Genomic DNA, 12,751 nt, shown 5'->3' with positions numbered 1-12,751 from the left:
CCCCAACATGTGAACTAAGTGACCCACAGAACATTTTTCTTCAGTCTGAGCTACAATGAAAAACATGTTCCCATTTTGTTTTGATTCCGACTGCCAAATTACCATCACACTTAAAGTACAAAAATGCACAGTGCAAAGTGGCCTTATGTCTGTCCGGCCCGTATTTGGCATGGTCTTTTTATGGCTCAACGGCATAACCGGCTGGCTTTCAGATATCTTCTGAAGAGTTACAGTAATGAATCTGCCAGTATTAGCATATGACATACATCGCAACATCGCATTTAGTGGCATGCTTAAGAAGTTTTAGTGCGGCACCTTATAGACCTAAACTTATTCTGCAAAACAAACATCGTCATAAAGTCATCCATAGTCACAAAAAGAACAATGAATTCTGCTTTAGATGGCCCCAGATAAACTGTGTGAAAGAGTATCGAGGAGAACTTGTGCTCTTTTAAAAGCAAAGGGTGCTCAGTCCAATTTTGATTTAGGCATTTTCCTTATGACGTCACTTTCTTAATTGATTAATATAAACTATCCATTATTTGTTTGGTTTTGTTTATGAAATCATTATCACTATGCTTTTAGGAACATTGCATGGAAAATAAACCGTTCATATAAGAATCACAATTCCTACTGATTCTGAACTGATTCACTAACTTCAACTACATTACCACTAATTAATAATGTTATGAAGATGGAACAAAAAAAAAAAGCAGAATTTCAAATTATAAAATGAAAAATTATAATCTATCAGTGTGAGGCTAGGCTAGTATCAGTCACACTGCAGTATTCTTATACATGCAGTATGATGCTTTAGGGTACTATTTAGATTAAACGGCGGTTAAAAGAAATTGGTGTCACAGTTAGAAGAATTATGCTAAAGGAAGAGAATTCAAATTAACTCCCAACCATAGACTGTATAAAGATGGACGACAGAACAGCTCCTCAAAACCTGTGCAACACAGGTCATAAGCTCCACCCCCTCCATGTTAGTGGATGGGACTTGGGCCAGATTAAAATATTAAAATATACGTGAAAAACATTTTTTCCAAGGATGATTTCTGTCATTTTACATAGTTAATATAATGCTGATGCATACTCAAGTGTCCATTTTTCTGAAAAGTTTTATTTTAGTTATTTGACACTACAGAAACAGGATGTGACGTCATGATGACTACAAGTTGCCATGCCAACCGCTCCATGAAGCAGTCCTGTAAGGCTGTGAGAGTTGGAAAAATAATAAATTAAAAAATGAGTACAGTGTATAATCCAACATTTCTTTGTAACTGGTGGAGGTAGAGCAAAGTGCAATATTAATTAAAACGAAAACACAAGCAACTCTGGCAGAAGTGTGGATGGGTCATCATAACGTGGCTCCGTTTGACTCCACTCTCAGACCGTGCTGCGCAGACTCTGGCTTCGAATTTGCAAAATGGGGCACCACATATCCTCGGTACATGGAAATTGATATTAAAGAGTTTGAATCTATTTCCAAATTAAATGTGTTTCTTATGATATTTGATCACAATAAATTAAGGCTAAAATTAAACCATCTAAATACAGTATATTTCCTCATCAGACATACCACTGTTCTTTGTTTGTTGGGCAGGAAGACCCTGACGATGGGTTTCTGGGGGGAGCGAGGGTTTGCTCGACCAGTGTCAGTGGGGGTCTGCAGGACAGCCAAGGTGTTGGGGGCAGAGGAAAAGGTCTGGGCTCCTCCAACGACCCCGCAACCTCCCATCTTGACCTCCAGAAGGGCTGGCATGGGAGAAGGAGAACAGGAGAAATCTGCACTGTTGCCCATAGCCTCCAGCAGCTGCTGTTCCCTCTGCTGCAGGGCATCCAGTTTACTGGTGTACTCCTCATATGCCTGGAAGGGATGAGACACAAGACAGCACTGACTCAAGAGCTTCAATAACTCCAGTGAGGGAAGAGTTAGTTTTCTCCAAAGTTATATTTACTAAAACAAAACGATTCTTACCTCTAAATATATGGAGGGAGGGTTGTGTTCTCCACCAAACTTGTCCAGAAGAGCCTCTAAATGTTCTTGTGTCAACTTTATCATCTGTTTGATATTCCAGATCTGCGGGGAAATGTTTTTTAGTGTTAACATAGTGCTTTCAGTAATGAACAACAACCAGAGTTTGTACGTCTATTAAATGACCTGGTCTCCCCCCCGTCATTTCAACAGTACTGATGATGTCCAGAACATTCTCAGAAGTTACACCTATGCAAAGGTCAGACTACACAATAGCAATAGATTCTGGACATGACTGAAAGACAAAAATTCCAGTTAATCACAATTTGGTGTTGTTCATAACTTGGATGCATTGAGGCAATCAACAAGAAAACAAGAAGGGAGCTATATGATGTGGTCTGCATGGGCATTTATTGAAAAGAAATATTAGACCCAACGTTCTTCAGTAGTTCATGAAGAAGAAATGGGGATGCACCGAATATTCGGCCACTGAAAGACTTTTATCACCGAAACAACATGGCCCAAACAGGATGTTGTGATGACGCAAGCGACAACCGCAGCCAGCACGGGCATGTCTGCCGTGTGGACGTATTTCAATATATAAAGTAATAAATATATATATAAGACCCACTGATAGCGATTTGCAAAACGTGTGATGCTGAAATTTCAAGAGGCGTGCATCTGCAAAGTCAGGTTTAATTTATAACCCAAATTCCAAACATCCAAGCAAGGAAGTTTCCCAGTGATGGTGCCGGTGCCCATTACATCGGTCACGATCGACCGGTAGATCGCGAAGGCAGTGCGGGTAGATCGCGTGCCATTGGGGAAAAAAAATAGTCTAATCATTTATCTGCTGCACTTCCAAAACAAACAGCAAGACAAACGTTCATCTTTTTGTTTTTTCACTTTTTATTGCGACATGTCCATTTAGCGGCACACATCCACAGCTGTGCACAGCTTCAATTAAGACTACCGTCTTTCTTAAATGGACAGCACTAGTTTTCTGAAGGTGCAGTGCACCCATTTTTTAAAAATAAAAATAAAAACAAATATGCTCAGTCTAACCGCACAGTGGATCGATGATGATTTCCAGCTGCAAAAGCTTCTGCTCCATTATTATTTAATGTACACATGAGTGGAGTCAAGTTTAACATTTTATTTTGAATTTTATTTATTTAATACTGTGCATTGTTGGAATGTGCTAAATAAGTATTTTCATAATTTTGTAATTGATTTATTCTTTGAAAAATTAATATTAATTTATGCAATTGCAATGCCTTGATTGTAGTGAGGTTAGTACACAGTCATAGTCATAAATGCAATGATACTAATAATTGTCATAATTTCTTTCGGTGTTTCGGTTTCGGCCCTGGGTTCTCCATTTTCGGTTTTGGCCAAGAATTTTAATTTCGGTGCATCCCTATCAAGAAAGCCTTTGGCCAAATCCTTGTCAGAAAAAAAAAGTGGGCAACTATCAACACAGACCTTGTCAGGCAGCTAGATGGGTCAGTAAGGAGAGGCTGAAAGAAAATTGGAGAATATTGGAACAACCATCTATATCTATGTGGAGAGATCTGATGTGAAAAGCAAAAATTGAAGGGCATAAAAGGAACAAGCTCAAGTCTTGGAAACAAACAGAAACACTTCAGGTAGTAGCCTCAGGAAACAGTGGAAGAAGCTCTTGAGGCACTACAGGATGATATGAAGCAACACCTTACAACACTGCAAAGAACAGAGTGCTTGAGGAAGCAACAAAAGTACAGAGAGCCAGGACTGTTTTCTGGAGAGATCTTCAAGCTGATTTAGGGTTACTGTCACTTACTTGAGTGCAATATTAACATACACTGTGAATAACGCTTAATCAGTTAAATGGTGCACACTAATTTAATTTAAATACCATGCTTTTCTTCTACTAGGTTGGTCTTTTATTTACTACTGCTGTAGCTTCAATATTGGACTGCATTTGTCCAGTGTATAGTCTATTTATTTATTTAGTCCTTTTTTGTGGAAAAGCAACATCACCTTGTCAGCCAATCGCTGATTACAATAAACTGTTTTCTTTTGTTTTAGTGCAAAGAAGTACAAGTATAACATGAAAATGTTTAGATTTACTGAGATATCCTTTTACAAAACATTTATGAACCTGGAATTTAAAAAAAAAATAAAAGCATAATTTTACTGTCATCTACCGTTTAGTTCTGGATGTTGTGTTCTGTCCACTACTCTTACTATAACAGTGGACAAATTAGGAATAGCAGTTACTTTTGTAGCGCTCCGTTCTCCTATTTTACAAGAGGGTATAACCTGCCTCAAAACTAGTACTCACTAGTAATCACTCTTTGCATGAGTGGATGACGGATCTACAAAAGTATCACATTTGGGATGTGTGTATAGCAGCAGTCAGAATGTATGACTCTTTCTAGGGTGCAGAGAGACCTGGTTAGCTTCTTTTACAGCTATGCTGCCCATGTGACCTCATGCATTAACAAAACCACTATGGCCCCATAGTTCCCTACTCGTTAAAAGTAAATACATTATGACAACTATACAGTTCATAAGTTTACATACCCTGGCAGAATTTGTGATTTTTTTGGCCATTTTTTTCAGAGAATTTGAATGCTAAGAAAAAAAACTTATTTTTCCACTCATGGTTAGTGGTTGGGTGAAGACATTTATTGTCAAACAACTGTGTTTACTCTTTTTAAATCATAATGACAACAGAAACTACCCAAATGACCCTGATCAAAACTTTACATACCCTGGTGATTTTATAAAACAAGAAAGGGATATAAAAAAAGATATCAAAGGAATTGAGAATGCCAATCAGCATGGAAATTGAGGGATTCTGTTATAACCAAACCACAGTCGGGTAGATCAACAAAAATGTCAGCCACAACTGCCAGGAAAATTGTTTGGGATGCAAAGAAAAACCCACTAATAACTTCCGTTGAAATGCCGGACTCCCTGAAAAAAAGTGGTGTGACTGTTTCAAGATGGACAATAAGGCACCTTGAAAAAAAAAATTACTACGCAAATGCCAAAAAGCATCTCACTTACAATGCGCTAAACAGCACAGAGACACGCCTCAAAACTTCTGGAACAAAGTGATGAGATCAAAATTGAACTTTTTGGCCACAACCATAAACGTTACATTTGGAGAGGAGTCAACAAGGCCTATGATGAAAGGTACACCATTTGTACTGTGAAAAACGGAGGTGGATCGTTGATGACTGGGGAAATGTGAGCTAAGAACGCACAGGAAACTTGGTCAAAATTGATGGCAAGATGAATGCAGCATGCTATCAGAAAATATTGGAGGAAAATTTGCCCTCATCTTTGCACTCATCAGCCCGGAAGCTGCACGTGGGACGTACTTGGACGTTCCAACATGACAACGATCCAAAACACAAGGCCAAGTTGACCTGTCATTGGCTACAGCAGAATAAAGAAGGTTCTGGAGTGCCATCTCAGTCTCCTGACCTCATTATCATTGAGCCACTCTGGGGACATCTCAAACGTGCAGTTCATGCAAGACAGTCCAAGAATTCACAGGAACTGGAGACTTTTTACCAAGAAGAATGGGCAGCTTTACCATCTGAGAAAATAAAGAGCCTCATCCACAACTACCACCAAAGAATTCAAGCTGTCATTGATGTTAAAAGGGGCAATACATGGTATTAAGAACTGGCATATGTAAACTTTTGATTAGGGTCATTTGGGTAGTTTCTGTTGTCATTATGATTTAAAAAAGAGTAAACACAGTTGTTGGATAATAAATGGTTTCACCCAACCACTAACCATGAGTGAAAAAAATAGTTTTTCTCTTATTCATATTCTCTGAAAAATGGCCAAGAAATCATAAATTCTTCCAGGGTATGTAAACTAATGAGCACAACTGTACTTCGAGAAGCATCCATAACATTTATTTTTGACCAGGTGGTGGCCACCTTTTAATATCACTTAAGTCCATCAATTAAGTAAAATAGTCTATGGTACCAAACCGTTGGCGCACGCGCATGTTGGAGCTCATCTGAATCCAGTTCACAGTGTCTAAACAGTACTCACAGTTCCTGGGATGCAGGATGCTGTTAGATATAATTTGGCAAAACCCTCCTTAAGCAGTGTCCTGTCACTGTGGTGACGAAACAAGTCCTCAGGCTCTGTCCACGTTCATAAGCATCTAGTAGGTTCTCAGCAGCTGCAACAAGTGTTTCCCAAACACAAGTCTCTCATACTGCTAGCATGAAGAGCTATCTAGCAACAGTCTACAGTGTGGTCACGGTTTAGCATCAATTAAGTAGAGTTCCCAACGGAAATAGACTCCCACTGAGCATCCAGTCTCTAAAGCAAACAAATACACTAAATCATGCAGGCAAGCACGTAACTAATTCACACAAACTTAAAACATTATAGTTTACTGAACTAAGTTTTAGCAGTGATTTTCTTTCTCGCTACATCTTTCTTCACTAACATCACTAATAGGCTAATCAAACAGATTGACACCTGTCCATACCATACCACAAGACTATGGTGCATTCAGGAACCATGTTGAACATAGGACATTCCATATACTTAATGAACCTTCCCAAATACTAGTAGTCTTCTATGTAATTACCGCATATTGCACTTTGCAAATTCCTGCCACGGGCCAGATTAGATCCTCTGACGGCCCGGTTTTGGCCTGCGAGCCATATGTTTGACACCCCTGCTCTAGATCATCCAACAAACGGTGAAAAGCTGTGTGCTCTACTACAGAAATGCAGAAAAGGGCTGATCGTCCAATGCGATACACTCAGTAACCCTCATTGTAATATTTTTCGTCTTGATGCTGTATCCAGTAAACTTTTCTAATCTTAAATGCAGAGTTCAGTGGTTAATGTTGTTGTTTCGGTGCAGCCTTTGCCTGGGTGTACTCGATGTATTCCTTTTGGAGATTTTTCTTGTAGCCGGCAAATCAAGTTGGTAGTACTGAATGACAATGTTTTCAGTGGACAAAAAACACCTTCATTCACTCCAATGAGACTTTTCAACTAGGGCTTTGACTCCGAACTTCGTTATTCGAATATAATTCGATTATTTTAAAAATTTAACGAATTTTAGGGATCTCTTAATATTCGAACCTGTATGGGAATTATTTTTTGTAAATGTGTTTGCTTGTAAACGTTGTTTTCAATTCAGATTCCGAGTTTTTTTTTTTCACGCCTGGTGAAGTAAAATCGCGAGCTCATTAGCAAAGCTATTGTTGGTCATCTGGGCTCCTGTAGGTAACGTTAGCATGCTAGGTTCCTGTAAGCTTGTGTATTTCCGATGGAGCGTTAACTGTGTCGTAACAGCATCTTCTGTTATATTCTGCTCGTTACATCTTCATTCCGACACTGCATATCTTGTTTGCTTAATAATAAAAATTTTAACACGCATAAATACTCAGCCTTTCCTGCACGTAGTCTATTAACATTGACTGATACACTGCCCTCTGGTGGACAGAACATATAGAACTTAAGTTTGATACCAATATCAGTCTTACTGAAGACATTTAATGGTGAAAATATAATTAATAAATATTCGAATATATTCGAATTTTAATATTAATAAACAAACGAACTTCGAATATAATTTTTGGGCAAAAGTCAAAGCCCTATTTTCAACACACTGAACCACTGGACATCTGAAGGTCAACTTGGCCTCTGGAGACCTGAACTCTATATTTTCTAAGGTTGACTTTTAATCAACAAAACAATGAATTGTTCAAAATTGAGAAAACTATTTCTGAAGTAATTGATACTGAATAAACAGTTTTTGTACCTTCAGAATTTACTTCTTCATAAAAATTACTAAAACATCTGCAATTTTTTCGTCAGCAGAACCCGATCAAATTATTGAAATAGAAATATTATATCTGTGTATTTCTTTATTCAGGAAACTGACCCAATACTACATATCTGTGTAAGAATTATTGTTGCTCATCAGGTTGCAAAAGAGTTTGGAATCTACAAATCCACAGTCAGACAGATTTAAGGTCATTATCCTCCACAGGGGTGGTTGACCAACAAAGATCACTACAAAAGAGCTCACAAAGGAACACAGAACAACCATGGTGTGCATGGCAGAGTGGCAAGGACAAAGCCAGTGCTCTCCAAAAAGAAGATTTCTGCCTGTCTACAGTTTGCTAAACATCATGAAGACATGACATTCCAGCATCAAAACCTCATTCTGTCCATGAGGGGTGGTAATGTCCTTCTTTGGGCCTGTTTTGCTGCATCTGGGCCAGGACGGCTTGCCCTCATTGATGGACCAATCAATTCTGAATTATAAAATTATAAAAGAAGATGTCAGGACCTCTGTCCTTGTGCTGAATCTTTTAGAAAAACTGGGTCATGCAGGAAGACAATGACCCCCAAGCACACAGGTCTCTCGAGAATAGTTAAAAAGGAACAAAATCCATGCTGTGGAAAGGCCAAGCCAAAGTCTTAACCTTAATCCTATAGAAATGTTGTGGAAGGACCTGAAGCAAGCAGTTCATATGAGGAAAGCAACATCTCAGAACTGAAATGGTTCTGTACTGAGGAATGGGATAAAATTCCTCCAAGCTGCTGTTGACAATTAATCAACACTTACTGGAAAAGTTTAGTTGCTGTTACTGCTACACAAGAGGGTCACAGCGGGTTTTTTTATTTTTATTTTTTTTCATTTAATAAATTCACATCTTTAAATCTTTTCCCTTTTATTTGTTTGATTGGGTTCTCTTTTGGGTTAATAATGGAGCAGAAGCTTTTGCAGCTGGAAATCAGCATCGATCCACTGTGCGGTTAGACTGAGCATATTTGTTTTTACTTCTATTAAGAAAAATTGGTGCACTGCACCTTTAGAAAAATAGCGCTGTCCATTTAAGAAAGACGGTAGTCTTAATTGAAGTTGTGCACGGCTGTGGATGTGTGCCGCTGAACGGGCGTGTCACAATAAAAAGTGAAAAAACAAAACAAAAAGATGAACGTTTGTCTTGCTGTTTGTTTTGGAGGTAGAGCAGATAAATGATTAGATTTACATCTAAAACATTTTTTTTCCCAATGGCACGCAATCTACCTGCACTGCCGGTCGATCAACATCATCACCAACATCATGTTTTGGCGATAAAAGTCTTTCGGCCGAAAACCGAAAATGCACTTTTCGGCCGAAAATTTTCGGTGGCCGAATATTCGGTGCATCCCTATTTAATATCTTATGTCAAAGCGCAAAGCAACGTGGACACAAACACAGACTGTTTTCTCATGGTCTGACACAACTCATAGAGGTTATCTCTGATTTAGCTTAATGCATGTCTCTCCTACTATCGAAGCAGGTGCTTGTTTTCCCTTTCCCCTAAAGATTACAGGCTGAAAACAACAGGAGTTATGATTCAATTAGAATCTAATGAGAGGTTTAAGCAGAGAGTGAGAAAACGTACGGTGGAATTTAAGTGTATTAAAAGTTTATTAACTGTGGACATTTACCAAACAGGGACGGTCTAGCTAAAAAAGGATATCAGTGAAATATAGGATATGGAGATTTTGGAGCTTTGCCAACAGTACTATAACTTGTGTTTTTACCTTTTTGGACTTTGCACTGCTGCTCAGATGCCAATTTGTACTAGCCCATTTTTTGTATGGACTGTTTTTTTGGAAAAATGGAAATCGCTGAAACAAGAACAGACACAATATGTCCTACTTCTAACTGTCAGTTCCTATTTGTGACAAAGTGAGTGAGAGCACACCATTTGTCCACAATTTAAAAGTCATTGCATTATTACATTCTGGTTGAATAGTTTGTTTGAGCCATAATTTAGCCATCTTTGATTTGAACTTCCAGATACTGACTACCCTGGGTTTATTTGTGTTTTGGGGTACATCTCATACATTTTTGGTTTGTCAAACATTTCTAAGCATTGAATTCTATTATTATGTATTGGTTTTGTTTAATATCTGACAATTCATTCCTGTTTTTACCTACCATAAATTCCAAATGACAACTTGTATTTAACCAGTGGGTAGAAGCAACTGTGACATCACGGGGAGAGACCATGTGTGAGGGGGAATGTAAAATTAAGAATGTGTCGTTTTGTCCTTGTAGTACATGATAAAGGTGCCAAGTTCAGTTTAGAAATGTTGGGAAACTGTTCTTTTAATAACAGAAATATGTTCAAGTGAAGAAAATGTCATTTAATAACTTTATCCCTTACCTATTTTCAAGAAGGGTACTATGTATTGTTTTGGTTCAGCCAAGATTGGTTTCCAGCTAATGAAGGATGCTATAAAGGCAGAGGCATTTTAGCTTACAGTGGAGGAGGATATCAGTGTAGCTGTGCACACATGCGGTTAAGTAAAGTTAAGATTTGTTCACCTAAGTTTAGATATAATTGAGTTAAGTCGAGGTAACTCCTTTCCGTTTTTTGTATATAACTATTTGTCACATATGAAGCATTGAGGCACTGTTTTCTTTCAAATAAATCACTTTAGACTAAATTAATGAAGTTTCAAGAGTCTGCCTCCTACACTATTGATGCCACTCTGGCCAGGCTCCCCACACTATTAGTGTACACTTTGAATTACACTTTACAAGTTTATCATTATTTTCAAGGAGGGAGACCATTAAATTAGCAAAGTTAAAAGACAAACATTGCCCCTGATGAATAAATAAACAACCAGAAATTGTAAGATATCTGTATATTTATAATCTTGGAAATAGGCAATAAATCTATACCATAGTCAATGTTACATGTTAACAATAAAACCCTTGCTGATGTGATAAGAAATTTTGGATCTTAAAATGGGACTGGTAGTACAGACATTTGAGAGATAAGGCTCACAGAAAGAGATATTTGACATTTCATGTGTGGAATAGAGAAAATGTGGACCTTTATTTTGTTCATTGTTATCTTACATCTTATAAACTTTTTTGAAGTGTCCTGCTGTGTGGTTTAGGCTGCTGTCACTGTCCAGTAGTGAGGCCTCAGACCTGCACACTGACGGCTAGGCTACATGGTCACTGTGCATGAACTGAGGAGGACACAGCCTGGCCGAATGTGTGTGAGCGTGTGTGCGTGCGCGTGTGCGTGTGTGTGTGTGTGTGGGCCGGGAGGTGGGCGGGTTATTGTAAATCCTGTAATGATAATAAAAACGTCCATGTGCCTAAATGCATCCCCAAAAAATCACAAGCACGACTCCAGCTAGCCTCCACCTCCATCATCATCATCATCATCACGTCTGTCAGTGTGGTAAAGAGACTCGGTGAATTTTGGTGAAAATTCAACTTTGGCCACACTAGAATCCACCGAAAAAATGTAGAAAGCGCTGTAATTGCGCGTCTTTGGCGTCTTTGTTGTGTCAACAACGATGTATATATATGCGTGTTTGTGTATGTGTGTTGTTGGCGCACCAGGCTGTAGCTGCAGTGAGCCTGGAAAATGAAGCAATGAGCGAGTGGAATAAGGCAGGCCCGAAATAAACACTGATTCCATCAAATAAAACCTTCCCCTTTATGCTCAGTAGCCGGTCGCGTTTGTTGTTCAGTGGAAGTCGAGGCTTGTGAGCGGCCGCCGCTAAAAGGAATCGTTCACATTTAGTGCATCGTCTTGTCCCTTGCGCTGCAGCCCCACGATCCGTATTACAGCCGGTGTTTCCTGAACATTTACATTCAATTACCTCCGCTCGGAGCCCGTGTCCCCTGCCCACCTCAGACCCGTAAACCACACCGCCGTAGCGCTTACCTCCTCATCCTGTGGACCTCCGGGAATCCCCGGCGAGCAGGAGGAGTCCAGCCCGGCGGCCAGCTCCTCCAGGCCCCGCTCCCTGCCCGGCTCCCGCTCCGTGGTGTCACCGTTAAAGACGGGCGGTGGGGACTCGGCGCTGCTCAACGCCGCCATTTTAAACTGCGAGAAACTGAGTGGAAAATAATAGAGTGAAACGCAGGCTGGTGCTGAGGACAGGAGGGGGAGACAGAGATGCAGGACGGCGCGATGGATCTCTCAAGCCTCTGGAACTGATGGTGGCGATGAACTACTGTTAACCTGACAACTTATTATTAAGAGTCAGAACTCGAAGGGTTAGAACCATATTGAATCTGTGATGGTTATTATTAACCTTAATATTAATATCCTTAATATTACTATTAGTATTATTAGATATACAGTTGCTTAATGCACTGTCTTCGACCAGAATTAGCTAAAACCGTTATTTTACCAACTCGAAATTATGTGCAAAGCCTCCCAAAAAACCTTATCCGAGCCGGCCGAATTGTGATGCTGTACGTCAATAAGGCCCAGCAATAATTTGATTAGTGATGGGAGGTCCTGGTCTTTTCAAGGATTCGTCTCTTTTGGCTCAGTTCCCCTAGAACCTTAGAAAATCAAACGGCTCCCAAATGGTCTTCATTTAGTTTCACTTGGGACTTCTATTTTATCCTAATTTGGCAATTATCAATGGCTTTACCTTTTTCATAAAAGCCATATTTAATGCATTTTTTTTTTTTCATTACAAAAAATACAGTTACTATTGTCAAACATTTTAAGCAAAGCTTTAAATGAACAACTGATCACAGAACCACAGAAACCACAAACAAATCAAATAAAAGTTTTTGACACTTTAGACAACAGTCTTTAGTGCAGGTTAGCATAGAAGTACCTGATGCCTCAGCTTCGGTGTCCAGTTTTCGCTCATTTCCTCACTTTTTCCAGGCATGCTTGCAGGGTGGCTGGATTTCTCTGTCTCTGTGTCTACTTTGCCTGTAGGATTACACTGT

General features: G+C 39.3%; 1 protein-coding gene across 2 annotated transcripts in view; it reads right to left on the bottom strand.

Annotated features, from left to right (window-relative positions):
- The window catches only part of braf (B-Raf proto-oncogene, serine/threonine kinase), a gene marked incomplete at its 5' end in the record, with an annotated part of 28,123 nt that extends 16,232 nt beyond the window's left edge, over positions 1-11,891 (bottom strand). Inside the window, 3 exons of one of the 2 annotated variants that reach the window (XM_084573452.1) lie at positions 1,586-1,873; positions 1,985-2,086; positions 11,721-11,891. In XM_084573452.1, the coding sequence (XP_084429578.1) occupies positions 1,586-1,873; positions 1,985-2,086; positions 11,721-11,876 (546 nt within the window). The remainder of the gene's footprint in view (positions 1-1,585; positions 1,874-1,984; positions 2,087-11,720) is intronic. The other variant, XM_084573451.1, reaches the window with a different exon arrangement.
- Positions 11,892-12,751: the final 860 nt, after the last annotated feature.

The sequence above is a fragment of the Chelon labrosus genome (genome assembly GCF_963514085.1).
Source record: "Chelon labrosus genome assembly, chromosome: 23".
Taxonomy (NCBI): Eukaryota; Metazoa; Chordata; class Actinopteri; order Mugiliformes; family Mugilidae; genus Chelon; species Chelon labrosus.
Note: the sequence above shows the minus strand (reverse complement) of the source record. Positions and strands in the feature narration are given on the sequence as shown.